Here is a 17,962-nt window from a genome sequence, read left to right as displayed (position 1 = left end):
TTGCAAAACTCAGACAAGTCGATAAATACTTTGAATATCAGCGTATTACAAAAGAAATGTAAGAGAGGAAAAAGAAAACCCTACTCTAACCAGATTCCGACAGTTATCATCCTATACCAACATCTTGGCATTAGACAAAACCTTTAATCTCAAAGAGCTTTCACTGAATGCACTTCAGTTGCCAACTAACTAACTTATCCACTCAAGCATTAAAAATACACCTATGCTGGTCTGGATAAATGACTCAGGCGTTAAGATACACTTTGCTGTAATGATCTGCTGCTCTGGATAATGACTGTATAGAGACGCGAAAACCCGGACCCATCTGCACACATGCATTTAAATTTGATTATGGGTTGGCATTGCATTAAACATCTGATTATGCGTATAGTTCATATGGGTTACTTTTTGTCTTCAAAGTTAAATCTTGTTGCATCCATATTCCCAGTGAATAAGGGAATAAATGCAAATGCCTAAAAGTTACATGGCATACTCATTTCACAATACACCTAGAGATTAACCATCTAGTTCAACTAAATTACACTATTTACAGAAAGAGCAAAAGAAAAATACACCCTTATGTCAATATGCACAATATATGTTGAATCTCGACCACTAGTATTCCCCTGACACTAAGCCAAGTTTTAATATTTTCCATTTAAGTTAACTAAAGTCAGTATCTTAATAAATTTAAGGTAGAGAGAAAGCTAGAAGATTTAACAGCTAGATTCTGATATAAGTGCGACCAATTGCTTGTTAGAGAAGGCAGTCTTCTTTATTATTTTTTTTCAAAAGATGGGGCAGGGGAACTTGTGCATGAGCAGTTAATGTACAAAGTATTTTGGTATTATGGACATTCTCTAATCTCAACTAAAACAGTCTAATTGTATACAGTATACCACAGATAGATCAGTTAGAAAACAGTACAATAAAATACTCTTTTTATTTTATTTTATTTTTACATTTTGAAGTAAAGCATTTATAATAAACATCTGAAAGAGGTTATATCAGAACATTTCAACATGCAACTGAAAGTTGCTAACAACTATTAGCTTAGCCAAGTTTCCTAGAGTGCAAATGTTTCTGAATTTTATTTTTTTTCAAATTTGACAAGAATCATAATTCACAAGCTTGGCAGGTACAGTGCAAGTAGTATAAATTAACAGGTATCAATTAACAGCTGCTAAAATGTAATATAAATAAAATGATGAACTTACTGTGCTGCATATATGGAAGGAGTTCACATATCCAGCATACTTGGACGCTGTAAAAAAACCAAAATTATGTATGAAAAACAAAGAAGCTAAGTGAAAATAGGGTCTACCCAACAAAGTTACTGATGCAGGACTCTTCTAGAAGTTCACCCAATTGGTTGTTTTACGTGTGTTTCATCGTGCCTGCTGGTTTACCTTAGTTTACAGTTAGTAACCATAACGAGCCTAGCATAGTTATTTTATCTAGTGTATTGAATTCTAACAAATTATAATTTGTTCCCAATTAAAGTTACTTAATTAAATCTTCCTCAATGATTATATTTACATTTATATTGGCTTACTTGCATGCATACGTATAAAGGATATTTCTCAATTCCCAAGTTTCTTGTATAAATTTTATTTCAATTGCATTAATATGTAAGGGTAACAATAACCATTTTCATAGTTTTCGGTTTGCAGATAGCAAAATCTAGGATCAAACTCATTTCATGTAAATTATTATCATGTTAAGAGTAAATCATTCTGTTGTGAAAGTAATTCAATATAATTGTAACACGTTTGCAGCTAAAAGATAAATCCTAATCCAGACCGTACAAATCAGCAAATACAGAATATAAGGTGTAGCTCTCTTACTCTTCTTCAATCCTGCTGGCTTTGCTAGCAAAAGAGAATTCATAAACGCACCAACATTGTCACGCAAAAACTCCTCTGACAAACTCACCTATACCACAGGTGAAAAGTTTCATGACCTCACTTTCAGCAATAAAATTCTTAAACCACGAGATTATGTTCTTAAGTAAGATATGTTACCTTTCCAATTCCAACATGCACAATAGATGTCTTGTCCATTCTGAATTTTACTTGACCCTGTTTAGCTTCTTTGACTGCCTTGGTGACATCTTTGGTTACAGTACCTTGCTATACAAGTAGTCATGAGGGTAAACAAGTCAAATAGATTTGTTGAATTGCAATTAACATATGCAAGTAGGATCGGGAGTGGTGTTTCCACTTGGCAATGCACTAACAAAAATAAATATAAGATGATACTTACTTTGGGATTTGGCATCAGACCATGCTGATTCAGAATCTTTGACATCTGCAAGACGTAAAAACACATATCGATTGAATCAAATGATGATAACTAGTGACACTATTTAAAAAGGCATCTGAAATCAAGAACCTTATAAAGACGTTTCATGAAACTATGCGTTGAGAAACATCTGTCAAAGTCAACCTTGCCCGTGCCTGCAAGGATACAAGCTCGGGTTCAGACTGAAATCATAATTTATTTTAGAGATATGTCAAAGGAAGTACTGACTCCACCTTCCATCTATTCGAGCTAAAGAAACAAAGGGAATGTGAAAGCAAAAAAAAAAAAACACTAAAGGGCATAAACCCTATCAGAGGTGATATAACAACAATTAACTTAGACAAGGAAGCACTGGAACTAAGTAGATATAGAAAACAATATAACAAGAGGGGTTTAATACTTGCAATTTCCTCGATAAGATCAACACCACCAACAATATCAGCTCCAGCAGCTCTAGCGTCATCAGCATCCGCTCCTTCAGCAAAGACAGCTACTTTGACCTCCTGAAATGTCAAATGTAGTATTGTTAACAGATGAGAAAACAGGTTAGTTCAGCTTATAGAAAAAAGTTCTGAATACCTTCTTAGCACCATGAGGAAGTGCCATTGTCCCACGAACAATCTGCATTCCAGTCAAAAGAGCAGTGAGCATCCAAAATAACCCCTCTTACAAACAAATATAGGAACCAAAAGCCGTAATTACTTCAAAAGAATGTCGAAATAGAACATCAGTAACAGAGACCTTCTAAAATTCTTCCCTTAACCACATTTGGCATTGCCATATATATATATATATATATGGAGAATTGTAATCTAAGAAGCATTAACCACTGGGAAACAAGTTTTTGAAGCCTTTGTGCTAGATTCATCATAATAGAGATAGATATACGAGATTAATCTTAAATATAAAATAAGAAATCAAACAGACTGAAATGCATACCAGCTCGGATCGCTTTTGGTCGATACCCAACCGGACATGAGCTTCAACGGTCTCATCGAAATTCGCCTTGGCATTCCCCTGAACAAATTACCAGAAGCAATGTGCAGTAATTAGCAATGACAATAAACAAGATATAAGCAAGTACATACATGCAATACTGAATCTACGATTCACAAAACAAACAGAGTGTTTATTAAAATTGTTTCAAAAAAGAAGAAGCATTTAACACAGACCTTGACTTCCCTAATGGCATCCATCAAATCAAGAACAGGACGCTTCTCGTTCTTCTTCTCCGGCATAATCAACATAGGAAACGGAATCACAACTTTCTCCTCCTCAGCCGCAACCCTAAAAGGTGTCCTCCAAGCTCGACTCTCCGCCTGAATTTTTCTACTTTCCCTCGCCATCTCCTCGCTTTCTTGATCCCTCGCCTCCCCCACACGATCCTCAGGGAGAGGAGCCACACGCGTAGGATACGAGATGGGTGAGATGTTGGGTACGTCTTTGACATAACGGAGATCCTCCCGGCTCAACGTGGATCGAGTGCCTTCTTCCGGTGGAGTAGACTGAAGGGTTTGGTCTGGTTGTGGTGGGTCTTTGGGCTTGGGGGCGTAGGAGACTGGTTGAATGGGGAGGGATTGAGAGTCAGAGGAAGAAGAATAAGAAGAAGAGAGAGATCTATAGAGAGGAAGGAAACGAGAAGATGAAAAATGGGGTAGTGAAAGGCGGCGTGACTGAGAGAGGAGGAGCTTGAAGCCGGCCATTTTTTTTGTTTATGCAACTGCTGTAGCTGTGGTAGGAGGAGGAGGAGAAGGGAAGGGGTTTTTGGCTGTTGGGGTTTTAGATTCCCAATTTAGGGTTTATGGTTAATATTACATTTGGTATTTAAAATTTCATTCAATGTTCAATTTGATACCTGAGTTTTTTTATCAATTTGATACCTAAGTTTGGATCAATATTCAATTTGATACCTAGACTAAGCAATACCATGTGGCCAAATAAACATTTGACACGTGTTCTCTAGTGAATAAAACATAGGTTTATAATTGGGAAAAAAAAAACCCTAAATATCAAATTGAAAAAACTCAAGTCTCAATTTGAACATTGAAATTGAATTAAGATACTCAATTGAAGCAAAACAGCTCATATACTAAATTAAATATTAAAATAAAATTCAAGTACCAAATAATATATTTACCTTAATAATATTATTTGAAATTAGTATTACTAACACTAATAATATCAAATTCAATGAGAGGCATCTATATTTATCAATACTAATATTTCAATGATTGATTAAATTGATCTCACCTGTCAATCATCTTAATTTATTTAATAAATTATCAAAAATCCATTCATTTTACAAAGTAATTATTATTATTATAAAAATATTTTTATATTGATATATAAAATCTAAAAAAAAATACACGCATTGTAGAATTTTTTTATTATCAAAATTTCATTAAAACATAAAACAGGGGACTATAGGAAGTTCTTTAGTTCATTCGGAATACACATGTTAGGTAGAATTAAAATTTCAAGATTTTAACATATGATTCAAGTACGTTTTTAAATTTAATTTTTATTCTCAATTATCTAAAATGACAAGTTTTGATTTATTAAGTTTTACATTTCTAACAATTTCGTTATCGGTGGTTCTCATCATATTCTCACACACACAATATCATTCCATAAACAAAAATTTTCTCTACCTTTTTGAAAAATCCGATTACTTCAAGATTTCCAAAGGTTCCAACATAATCACAAACTTAGATTAATACCCGAGAAAGTTCCGAACTCAGGAAGTTCTTGATTAATCTTCATCCACCAACTTGTAAAAGATGCAGACCCCACTATAAGATTCGATCCTAACACATCATAATTTTTAATATCTCAAATTTACCATTTCATCTAAAATTTCATTTAAAATTATTTTTTATAAATATATTCTTTACCATTTTTTGACCCACATCGTATTTACACCATAATTAATTATAAATAAAAATAATGTAAAGTGAAAATTTACCATTCAATCCCTAAAAATTATTATAGTTTATATTTAATGTATTTATTTATATAAACAAAATAACAATAACAGGATATACTATATCTATGAGAAATGATTGTATGAAATAAAGATATTATCCATTTTCAATAATTTAATGTCACATCAAGAATTTAATAATGAATTTCAAGATTTTCATTTGGATTTGATTTTTTTTCAGAATGAAAATATTGATTTGGTATTAAACTATTAGAAAATAGCTACAAAATTACGGATTTTATACAATCCTTACCTATATCTATATAAGATGTTTATATTTGTTTACTTATCTGCTCAAATAACTTTTAAATTCACCTTCTGCTATTTAAAATATTTTTATTCGATTTTTTAAAATAATTCATGTTTAGTATTCATAAATCACATATTCAAATAAAATACGAGAATAAATTACTTTTTAAAACTTTCATATTTCACATAACATCAAAGCCTCATTCAAGTATGATACAAGTAACACAATTAGATATAGAAGCAAGTTAAATCATATATGCTGGTAATAATTAAGGTGGGTATATATTCTCTTGGCACATGCATTGCCACACTTGAGGGTAGTACTCATTCTCTTCTAACTCCGCCGCCCGAACCGATACTTCGACCGGCATACACGGCTCGCACTGCTTGCACTTTGAATCACAAGAAGCTGGTAAAGATCCAGGCCTTCTAGTCCCAGCAATCAGCCCCAAATTTTCCTGCACAGTATATAACCATATCCACCATTCAAACAACATTTCAACAAGGGAAATCAACAGTGAACTAGAGATGTACCGACCGGAGAAGGTGACGGTGAGCCGGCTAGTTCGCGAGAGTGAACGGAGATGGAAGAACCTAGAACGGTAAGCAAGAGGGTAGTGATGAAAATGGTGGTAATTTTCTTTCTGTGTTCCATAGAGAACTATTTGGAAGGTAACTCATGGAATGGCAATTATTTATACATAAGAGAGAATATGGAGTAGTTGAAAATTTTGATACTGTATGATGAAGAAATGGTCAAAATGATATCAACTAAAACTGAAATTATCATCATCATTAAGGTTTGGAACAGCATAAGCCATGTGCTCTTCCAGATATGTAAAACTGCCAGTGATGGTTTTTGAATCCTTAAGGCAAAAGATGATTTCACAATTTTAAGATGTGGAATGGAGATTGTTTGTTGGTGTATATCGAGACCCGATTGATTCAATATTGATATCATTTGAATTGACTTTTTGTTCCGTGATTTTAAATAAGTTTGTCATCATTTTCAAATAAATCGGAACAACATGATCAACATGATAGCATACATAAGAAATTGTTAACCAAAAGTTAATCAATCATTTTTTTAGGCATAATGATTTATTTGGCCCCTTAATTTTACTAAAAAAAATACTTTAGTTCTCCATTTAACTTTTTATCTCTTTTAGCCCTTAAATTTGTATTGTTTATCAAGGCAACCCAAAATGGACTGTAACAAGGGTTAATTTTTGATCTTTTTTTTAATTTTAAAATTAAAATTATTAAAAAGTATAAAAATTATAAATTAATTTTTAATTTTAAAAATTAATTAATTGTTAAGGTAGACTATCACGTGGATGTCAAATTAGCAATTTTAACAAACATTAATTTTTCTATTCATTTTGGAGTGATTTGACAAATAACGCAAATTCAATAACTAAAAGAGACAAAAAATTAAATACAAGACTAAAATAATTTTTTATAAAGTTAAAGAGCCAAATAAATTATTATACCATTTTTCTAAACCGATTTCCATTTTATTTGGGCACCTATCAACATTGGTTGCAAATTATAACGTTGTATTTATCAATTTCAAGTAAAATGTTAAAAGCAAGGGTTTTTTTCCAAATTTATGAAATAAAAAGATTTATTAGCAAAATATATTGGGTTATAGATTAATTACCCCCCAACTTCAAAGTTGGCACCTCCAAGTGCGGCCTTCTTTATATATTTTTTCTTAGCTCAATGAAAAAGGGGAAAATATCATAATAGTCCCCGTATCTTAACAAACTTTCATGATAACTAAGTTTAGTTAGTTTCAGTTGTTTTTTATTCAGTTTCCAACTTTCCATTCAATATTAATAGGTTTCGAGCCCCAGTATTTGGTGAGAACTACAAGTAAATATGGAAATTATGAGAAAATTATGAGGGACCATTTGTGATATTATTTCACTTTTAGTCCAAAGCATGGAAACAAGCTGTTGTTACGCTCAACTAAAAGAAAGGAATAATATCACAAATGGTCCCTTATAAATTTATTACAATTTCAAGATAAACTTTTTAAAAGAAGAAATTAATAAAATTAATGTGATATTTACTTATAGTTCCCACCAAAATCTTGGCTTGAAACCTGTCAATATTTTATTGAAACCAGGAAAATGAAACAATTGAAACTAACTAAATTTAATTGTTATGGAATTTTGATAAAATATAGAGACTATTTATGATATTTTCCCATTTTTTATTTCAGCCCCAATATATATATAGAAGACGGCACTTGGAGGTGCCGACTTTTAACTGGAAAAGTGTTTTTGAAAAGTTTGGTTTAAATTTTGAGTGTTTAGCATTGCTACCAAAAAGTACTTTTGAGAAATAAAAGGTCTATTTTAGACATATTATTATCAAGTAAACCTGCTCATTGGTCAGGCTACCCGGCCTGGCCCGAAGGCTCGCCTAAAATGTGGAAGGGTTTCGGCAAAAATATAGGCCCGAAAAATGGGCTTGGACAAAAAAAATTAGGCCCGTTTAAAAAATGGGTTGGGCCTCGAGTAAGGTATTTTTGGCCTAAGCCTGGCCCGAATTCACTAAATGACAAAAATTTTGCTTTTTTTAATGTTATTTTCTTGTTGTTTTCTCCCTATTTTACTACCATGTTACTATTAGTTGCTACTATTTTGTTTTTATTATTTGGATATTGTATAAAATTAATTAAGCATTAAAAGTGCTTTTGGTTTTGGGAGAGGAAAAACTAAAAATTTCAGCCAAAAGCAGCTTATTTAGCACGACTTTTCTTCCAAAAGGGCTTTTGGAGCAAGAAGTGTTTTTTTTTAAGCACTGTAAAACAGGTTCATCACTAATTAATTTATTTTTTCAAATCATTATAATAGAATATTTTTTCAAATATATTTTTTCCAAACCCATTATGATAGAATATTTTCAAATCAATTAAAGCATTTTTAACATATTCAACATATAATATAGTTTTATTTTATTTAATCAACACAAGGTATCATTATTCAAAATAACAACTAATTAACATAATTAATTCTAATATTAATTAAGTGATAATTGAGATGCTTTAAATTTTATTCAGTAATAATCTATTTTATATCAATAAAATTAGCACAACTTCTACCTAGCATTTTAATTAATAATTGTAAATGAAATTTTAATTATTTTTTAACTAGGTTATTCTCACAACTTTAACTTTTAATAAATTATAATATTTTTTTACAAAATTATAATTATTTTTAAAAGTCCCAACTTTTAATTTTTAAATATTAGTTTAATAATATATTAAAATAAATAATATTTTCGTGTTTTATAAATATTATAAATTATAAATATATATTCGTTGTTACATATTTTAACAGTCAAAGGTGTTAATAGGGAGAATATTTGTTTTGCTTGCCTTGATGTGAAAGGTTAGAATAGAAATATGAGTGACCCAAAAATCAAGCCCAGGCTTGAAGAAGAATACGGTCTACATAATTGAAAAGGAAGAATGAAGCTCTGAAAGAAAAAGTCCTTTTTAAGAAAAATAAAAGGTATAATTTTTTTCTAGCCCTCCAATGTTATAAAAAAATTATTTTAGTTCTCCAATTAATTTCACTTTTTTAACTCTTGAATTTATATTTTTGTCAAATAATCTCAAAATATATGGAAAAGTTAACTCTACTGACGTGACATACAAATAAATTACCACATAAATGACATATCATAATTTAATTATTTTTTATATTTTTAATTTTTAAAATAATTTTATACTTTTATTGAATTTTTAAATTTAAAAATAAAAAATGCCGACATGTGATTCACTTGTGAATTTATGTGTATGTCACGACAATAAATTTAATAAATATTAACTTCTATATCCATTTAAAAAAACATAAAGGTTAAAAAATTAAAATATTAAATGAAAAGTTAATATAATTTTTTGTAAAATTGAAGGATGAAATAAATTAATTATTCAAAACTAAAAAAAACAAAGCATTCAAAATGGACCCATCCATCCCACAGTCACCACTCAAAAGCCATGATGAGCGTCGACTTGGATGAGGATCCTCCGGTGATTGCTCCGTCAATTTCAACTTTGAAGCCATCGCAAAGTCAGTCGGTAAATTTATAAAACTTTTAAACTTCTAAAGATATTGGGTTTTTTTTTAATTCGGTATATTTTTTTCTAAATTTGATAATTAAATTCATTTTGGTCATAAACTTGAAAAATATAAAATGTTTGATGACGTGGTACCTTAAGATTATATTATATTATCACTTGCAAATTAAAAAAATTATATAAATTTTCATGTGATAACGTGGTATAATTTTAAAGTATCACGTATAATATTCTAATAATCGGACCAATAGTTGGATCGATCAGGCTACTACTTTCCGATTCAATCATTCTGATTCAATCAGTATGATCAATTCAACTACTAGGCTAATAATAATTTAAAACAAAAATTAAAAAATAAAGAAATTTATTAAACTAGTTCAATCTACTCAGCTACAAGTTTTTGTCCCTTTTTTTTTATTATTATCAATTTTGAGCAACTTCCAATTCAATTAGTTCAACCCCTTTATTAAGATCAATATACCGATCGGTTTGCGGTCCAACCAACCAATTTTGTTTCAAAAACACTGGTCACATCATTAAATTTTTACGAAATGTAAATTCAGGTATCAAAGTGAACCCAAGTAAAGTACGGATACCAAATTGGACCTAGTTGCCATGTTTAGGAGCACAAATTATACTATCCCTTACAATAAATGCTTATCTTAATTAGCTAATTAGAATCATGGAGAATTGTTTGAACCAATAACTCGAATATATTAGGACTCAAAATAAGGGCCAAATTGAAGTAAATGTGGACTATTATGTGAGTTGTGGCTCCAACATCATTAAAAAAATGAATGTTTTAGTCAATTTTTAAATTAAAAATAATAATTAGACTATTATTTAATGTTTAATGGTCAAATTTAACTCAAAAGAATAATAAGGACCAAACTGACAAAATATGTAAACGTTGATGGCTCGATTTAACATTATGCCTTTAAAAAATAGTGTAGATATAGAAAACAAGTGAAGGTTAAATTCTACAATTAGTCTATGTACTTTATGAAAGTTGTGGATTTAATCCTTGTATTTTGATTTATCGTTTTTAGTCTCTATACTTTTCAAAATGTAAAATTTCAATCAACACCAATTTATAACGGTTAAATACATTAAGTTCTGCCATTTCCAAAATCTAATGTGGCAAACATGTTATCATATGCGTAATACCATGCCTAGTTGTTATTTCCAAATATTGCTCACTAAAATACAGTTAATAGATTAATGGTTGTCATTTCCGTCAAGACTCAAATTTCAAAATTCGAAAAATATATGAACTTATAATGATTCGATTGGAGAATATGGACTAGAACTACAATTGTATGAATTGTACAAAATAATAATTGAATTTAACCAAATGGATTTGATTGCTATTGTTTAAATTCAGATTAAATTTTAAATTTAAAAAGTATAAAGGCTAAAATTAAATAATTTGAAAAATACAAGTACTAAAATTGACCAAATTAAAATATAAAGATTAAATTTAAAATTTTTACAAAATATAGGGACTAATAATAAAATTCAACCAAAATGAATATCTTAACCTTTAAGAAAAAGGTACCGTCCAAACTGTCCCACTTGCTCGGAGAGATAAACACTTGTCTTAAAATTTTCACCGTAAACCATTTATTTCTTTCTAGTATTGTTTATTATACTATTCGGTACATATTCCAACTTTATTATTATCTCTTCTAATAATATTATTTTAATATTTGAACTTAAATCTCTAGTTAAAAATACAAAATGTTTTACTGTTGTATTTTTTAATTTCTAAATTTTATTAATAAATGATATAAAATTACAATAATATTAATTATAATTTAAAAAAGAGATATTTCTGTATAAAATATGAGTCTTAATCTCCCCATCTACAAGTTTTTATTTTACAATGCTGAATATTAATTTAATTCCACATTATTATATTTACAATAATAAAACTTAAAAATGAAAAACAAAAACAAAAACAAAAACTCGAATATTCATGTCCAAAATATGTCCAAAATATGCATAAATCTCTTCACCATTTTAATATAATTATTTACTTAAATATTAATTATGATATTTTTAAATTAATAAAAAGGATTTTAAGAAATAGATAAATGTAGTTGTATTAAATGAAAATATAACATCTCTTTTACTCGCATGTTTTTTCTTACACGATCATCTTCTTCAGTATCTTCCTTAAACTGATCTACGCAAATCCCAGGAAAACCCCACGTGTCAAAAGAGTAGGAGATGGAGATACGGAGATTGCATATTCTTCTTCTTCTTCAAGGGTTTATGTTGTTATCTGTGATTGGGAATTGTTACGCGAGATTTGTGGTGGAAAAGAACAGCTTGAGGGTGACTTCACCCGAGAAGATTAAGGGTACCTATGACAGTGCAATTGGCAACTTTGGGATACCTCAATATGGGGGAAGCATGGCTGGTGCCGTGGTTTACCCTAAGGAGAATCAAAAGGGTTGTAAAAGTTTTGATGACTTTGGGATTTCCTTTAAATCCAAGCCTGGTGCTCTTCCTACTTTTGTTTTGGTCGATCGTGGAGGTACCCTTTTTTCTTATTTTTGCCTTCCATATTTGATTTCTGGTCTGAGATTGAGTTTTTTTAGCTATGATTTATTTGTTCTTGGGTTGACTCATTAGGAACCATTTTTGCCTCTTTTTTTGGCTAATTTGATTGTTACTTTACAATTGGGGTTATTTTGGGTGTTAGATTTATGGCTTGATTTGTTTGGTTGGTTGGTTTAAGAGGGTTATTTTTCCTATTCTTTTATAATTGTAAGTTTCCTATTTGAGTTTAATTGGTTTAATTTTCATGCACTGGATTTATGTGATTGGTTTCTAACTCTTCCATTCATTTAGTGAAGTATTTATTAGTAGTTTCTGTCTATTACATTGTCACTATAAGCTTTAAGTTTTGTAGTTTGTTTGATTTGGTGGACTAATAACTTTCATGACTTTCATATATATATATATATATATATACTTGTTTTAGCCTGCTTAAGTCGTTTGGAAGGAAAGATGTCATTTTCTCCTTTTATCCTAGTTGTTCTCTGAAATTTGGGTTAATTTTCCTATTCCCCCATTTCACTGGGATCAACTTTTTTCCTGATTTGGAATGAAATCTTGTTGTTTTCTCTTGTGAAATAAGCTGTTTGAATTGATCGAAGATAAACACAAGCTCAAAGAAGATGGAAGTTGTGCGTGCTCTAAGTGCATCATATTGATGGCTTATAGTTGCCTCCAATTATATAATTAAGATATTACAATGTGATTAAACTGTTACAGGGATAAGAAGAATCTTAAGTAATAATTCAGTATGTTTGAGACATTTTTCAGTTTATCGTGGCCTATGTATGGATAACAATGGCTACTATTGTGTTAGGTCGTAGAGATTAAGGTTGTAAAACTTGTTTATTGTACTCAGACTTGACTACCTAAGTTATGGTCTTTCAGTTTATTTTTCTTTAGTTTTCGATAACTTCAAGCTGAGTCTGCTTTTTGTGTTTACTATTCTATTTATTTTCCCAGATTGCTTCTTTGCTTTAAAGGTTTGGAATGTACAGCAAGCTGGTGCTTCTGCAGTGCTTGTTGCTGATGATATTCAAGAAGCATTAATAACCATGGATACACCTGAAGAGGATAGGTTAGCTGCCAAATACATTGAAAATATAACAATTCCATCCGCCCTTATCGAGAAAAATTTTGGTGAAATTCTTAAGAAAGCAATAAGTGGTGGGGATATGGTCAATGTTAATCTTGATTGGCGAGAGTCTGTTCCACACCCTGATGATCGTGTGGAGTATGAGCTATGGACCAACAGCAATGATGAGTGTGGAGTTAAATGTGATATGCTGATGGAATTTCTGAAGGATTTCAAGGGTGCTGCACAGATACTTGAAAAAGGTGGCTATACTCAATTCACACCCCATTATATAACTTGGTACTGCCCTCAGGCTTTCTCGCTAAGCAGACAGTGCAAATCTCAGTGCATCAACTACGGAAGATACTGTGCACCTGATCCCGAACAAGATTTTAGCTCTGGCTATGAGGGGAAAGATGTAGTTATTGAAAATTTGAGACAGCTATGTGTTTTCAAAGTGGCAAATGAGACCAATAAGCCTTGGTTGTGGTGGGACTATGTGACAGATTTTCAGATAAGATGCCCCATGAAGGAGAAAAAATATAACAAGGAATGCGCAGATGTTGTTATCAGAGCTCTCGGTAAATAGTTAAATTAAAGAAACCTCTATTTCACTTATTATTGCCACTAATACCACCCTCAAGAAAGGACAAAATCATGATGTTTTTGTCATCCATTCAGGGCTTGATGGTAAAAAGATTGAGAAGTGCATGGGAGACCCTAATGCTGATGAAGATAATCCTGTTCTGAAAGAAGAGCAAGAAGCCCAAGTATTTCTCCCGTGCTTAGTTATATATGCTTTTATGTATTTGTTCTATTTTTTGACCTTTTTGGAGCTCTTAATCATTGAAAGCTGCTTAATAGAAATATTTTCTATAGGTGGGAAAAGGATCTAGGGGTGATGTTACCATACTGCCTACGCTTGTTGTTAACGATCGCCAATATCGAGGTTTGTCTAGGTGCCTGTGTATCACATATAAAATTTAGGACGCCTTCCTTTCTGATATATTAGAATACAGGAAAGCTGGCCAAAGGTGCTGTTCTGAAGGCCATCTGTGCTGGTTTCGAGGAGACTACTGAACCAGCCGTTTGCTTGAGCGGTGGTAAGTGTTTTTTATTAAACTTTCTTGCTAGAGAAGTATTTTAGTTGGTTACCACTTAGGGGCTATCATATAGTGCAATGCTAATTGACAGTGGTTACGTCTGTGGCAGATGTGGAGACAAATGAATGCTTGGATAACAACGGTGGTTGTTGGCAAGATAAAGCAACCAATCTCACAGCCTGCAAGGTATGAATCAAAGAAATTTCTAATAGAGGTTCACTACTTGCTTATGACACCATTAACGCAATTAAGTCCCAACATATTAACTTTCTCAGGATACATTTCGCGGGAGAGTCTGTGAATGTCCCTTGGTTGATGGTGTACAGTTTAAAGGAGACGGTTACAGTCACTGTGAAGGTGTTATGAGATTTTGTTTTTTATCATTTTTTTTGCATTGGTTTAGTTATTATTTTGAAGTTAAATTTAAATTGTGAAGTTACCATTTTAATGTTTTTTTCATGATTCATGTCTCATTATATGAGCTTAACAATATGCAATGGCATTAATAGGATAAAGCTTAATTTGTTTTTGTTTGTTGCTTATGTCCAAATTCGAAGCCCCTCATCAATTTTTATTGTGTTTGCTTATGTTTAATGAGGCAATACAATTTTCTCCCTTAAAACTCTGGTTTCTATCATTAATCAGCTTATATCTGCATAATATATGCTCATTTTCTATTTTCGTTTTTGCCGATCAGCTAGTGGGTCTGGAAGGTGCAAAATTAATAATGGAGGTTGTTGGCATGAAGCACGAGATGGACATGCATACTCCGCTTGTTTGGTTAGTATCGACATTTATTTTTCCTAACCTCCTCCCAGCTTTACATTTTCCTCCTCCTGAAATCAAGTTTATGCTCTAATCGAGGATTTGAACAGGATGATGGAAATGGGAAATGCCAGTGTCCTCCAGGGTTTAAAGGTGATGGTGTCAAAAATTGTGAAGGTGAGTCCTAAACGAATAAATATATGTTTTTTTTTTTGAGAGTTCGAGAACCTAATCGCCCCAGGCATCTTGAAAGTGCCTCCTTTATTCTTAGTATGAAGAAACTCGCATGACCGTCATGTAGATAAGCTATAACGATCAGTAAATGACTAGTTGATTGCAAGCAAATGGAAGCATTTGGTTTGTCAAATGATTTAAGCCATTTAATATTTGTGCGTTGCCAATCACGCAGATATTGACGAGTGCAAAGAGAAGAAAGCCTGCCAGTGCCCTGAATGTAGCTGCAAAAATACTTGGGGAAGCTATGAATGCACTTGCAGTGGAGATCTTTTGTATATCCGGGACCATGATACCTGCATAAGTGAGTTGTCGATCTACAATTTGCAACTCGAACCTATTTTCTATGCAATATATGATTTCCGGTTCGTGTTTTGATGTCTCACTCCTTGCTCTATCTCAGGTAAGAGCGGTACCGAAGTAAGATCATCATGGGCAGCCGTTTGGGTCATTTTAATCGGCTTGGCAATGGCCAGTGGTGGGGCTTATCTCATTTACAAATATAGATTAAGGGTAAGTTAGTGCATTATATTATATTTGGCTAGTTAAGAAAGTGACTCTTCTGGATTGAATCTTTTGATCGGCAACTTCCTATAGACTAACTTACCAAAACCCGAACCGGCCATTCTGATTTTCTTCCCGTATATGTTAAGCATAGTTTTTTTAATGTTGACGTGTTTTATTACTGTTGCAGTCATACATGGACTCTGAAATCCGAGCTATAATGGCACAGTACATGCCACTGGATAGTCAAGCGGAAGTACCAAACCATGTAAGCGATGGTCGAGCATGAAGACAAAAAAACTCCAGTATTTGCAGGGAGTAGTGTTGTGGTTCTTCTTGTCATACATTGATTCAATTGGATTTGGAGCAAGGATTTTATTGATATGTAAAATATATGGAGCAATAAAGGAATACAGAATAGAAATGGCTTCTTGTTCTTTATTATTAGAATCCCTATTTATCTTTGACCAATGATTTATATGCCTACTTTGTCTCTGTAGTTCATTTATGTATTTTAGATTAATTTCTTATTTTTTTTAAGCACCCCTCTTTTTTAATTGCACTTGAAAAAATATATATAAGCACCCCCCTTTTTTAAGCACCCCTTTTTTTAATTTCTTATTATTGTCAATGTAGGAAGGTGTAGGTTCGAATGCGCTGAAGCGCATTATTCTCCTATTTAATGGTTGGGGAAGGGTAATGTGTAGTTTTAAATATTGTATCAAAAAGAGTAGATATGATAAGAACTTTTGAAAAAAAAAAACTAGAAGAAATTAAATAATGTATGATAAGACACATTTTGAAATTTTTATTTTTTACAAATTGACAAATTTTAGTTTTTATATCACGCAAATTTGAAAATTTTATTTCTTGATTAAATGGAAGTTCTTAAATCCGTTTGGTCAAATTTTGCTATTGATTTTGTAAGTTATGAATTTGGTCTATGTTTTTCAACTTATTCAATTTTATTGTCTTTTTGAATTTTGAAATTTAAGCCCTGAGCCATTGTGTGACTTTTATGTGAGTATCATATGAAAATAATAAGTTGACATAATATCACACGTGTGATAATATATTTGTTGAATAAAATTTTGAAAATGATTAAATTTAATAGTAGTGTTCAGTTAGAACTCAAAGTATAAGGATAAAATAACTAAATTAAAGTACAATAATAGAACGTATTGCACATGAATCAAAATTTGACCACAATATAAATAGTATATATGTAGTTAAACTAGAAGACCTTTTCTTTTGCAATTCTTTTAAGTTACATTGTGAATCTCGTAATTCGGTTGAATCAATTATTTTAGAGTTGTTCATCGCAATTTAGTTTAATTCTAAATTTTTCATGTTCATTTTTGGTTTTAGTTTTTATTTATTTTTATAAAAATGAGATTTATCTATATCTTTTAGACATTATTTTTAAGAAATTGTCACTTTTTAAAATATAATTTTTTTGTTACATTACAAAATATAATTAATTAAAATTAATTAAAAATAAAATTTGGCACAACTTCGATAATTTAACTTCTTAACTTGTATTCTATAAATCATCTAAATAATTCAGTTCAAATCAATTTTCGATTTTTCAATTTTTCTTCCTCAGTCTTAAAACAGAATAATAATTAAATAAAATAATTTATTTTCATTTCTAAAATATAAGTTGGCGATTTTTAGTGTTGATCAAATTTAAACGTAGACAAACCTAAACTATTCATTTATTTTGAACAATCTCATTACAAGTTCTAATTATATCTGTTTTTTTTTACACAATTCTTAAAACTACACATAGTCCCTCCACAGTCCATAGATAAGAACACTCAGACCCACGTTCTTCTACATTAATGATAATACATATTAATTGAACTAAGACTCAATCGACTAAACTATTCATAGACAGACTGAACTACTAAATTAATTGGTATCCATTTTTACGGGTGAAATCTTTTATATTTAAGGGACTTGAGTCTAATTATGTTGAGGTTGAAGGTTACAAATTAACATTTTTAAAAAAAAAAATTACTGTCCACCATTTTAAACTTTATTTATTTGCTTTAAAATTAAATGTATGAAAACTTAAACCA

At 31.1% G+C, this 17,962-nt stretch overlaps 3 protein-coding genes across 4 annotated transcripts; 1 reads left to right on the top strand and 2 right to left on the bottom strand.

Moving 5' to 3' along the window:
- Positions 1-4,112, bottom strand: LOC108484168 (uncharacterized). The gene is made up of 10 exons (XM_017787861.2): positions 3,477-4,112; positions 3,244-3,321; positions 2,884-2,925; positions 2,705-2,807; positions 2,395-2,459; positions 2,266-2,310; positions 2,025-2,132; positions 1,848-1,935; positions 1,218-1,264; positions 1-325 (listed from the first exon to the last, which is right to left on the bottom strand). Exons 1-10 carry the CDS (start codon positions 4,005-4,007, stop codon positions 245-247), a joined length of 1,188 nt encoding a protein of 395 aa, XP_017643350.1. The 5' UTR covers positions 4,008-4,112; the 3' UTR covers positions 1-244.
- Positions 4,113-5,695: 1,583 nt separating this feature from the next.
- LOC128290146 (EPIDERMAL PATTERNING FACTOR-like protein 4) lies at positions 5,696-6,344 on the bottom strand. The gene is made up of 2 exons (XM_053025314.1): positions 6,075-6,344; positions 5,696-5,994 (listed from the first exon to the last, which is right to left on the bottom strand). The coding sequence occupies exons 1-2, from the start codon at positions 6,189-6,191 to the stop codon at positions 5,806-5,808; spliced, it is 306 nt and encodes a 101-aa protein (XP_052881274.1). The 5' UTR covers positions 6,192-6,344; the 3' UTR covers positions 5,696-5,805.
- A 5,381-nt stretch (positions 6,345-11,725) lies between these two features.
- On the top strand, positions 11,726-16,302 carry LOC108486563 (vacuolar-sorting receptor 3-like). Of its 2 annotated transcripts, none has more exons than XM_017790682.2 (12): positions 11,726-12,174; positions 13,161-13,853; positions 13,954-14,042; positions 14,152-14,221; positions 14,292-14,375; positions 14,485-14,561; positions 14,651-14,732; positions 15,073-15,155; positions 15,251-15,317; positions 15,550-15,678; positions 15,778-15,887; positions 16,069-16,302. In XM_017790682.2, the coding sequence occupies exons 1-12, from the start codon at positions 11,865-11,867 to the stop codon at positions 16,165-16,167; spliced, it is 1,893 nt and encodes a 630-aa protein (XP_017646171.1). In that variant the 5' UTR covers positions 11,726-11,864; the 3' UTR covers positions 16,168-16,302. The 2 variants fall into 2 exon arrangements, with proteins under 2 accessions (XP_017646171.1, XP_052881367.1); XM_053025407.1 differs by having other exon boundaries at positions 11,861-12,174; positions 13,181-13,853.
- The last annotated feature ends 1,660 nt before the right edge of the window (positions 16,303-17,962 follow it).

The sequence above is a fragment of the Gossypium arboreum genome, chromosome 3, assembly GCF_025698485.1.
Source record: "Gossypium arboreum isolate Shixiya-1 chromosome 3, ASM2569848v2, whole genome shotgun sequence".
Taxonomy (NCBI): domain Eukaryota; kingdom Viridiplantae; phylum Streptophyta; class Magnoliopsida; order Malvales; family Malvaceae; genus Gossypium; species Gossypium arboreum.
The sequence above is the reverse complement of the archived record's forward strand: the minus strand, read 5'-3'. Positions and strand labels throughout refer to the sequence as shown.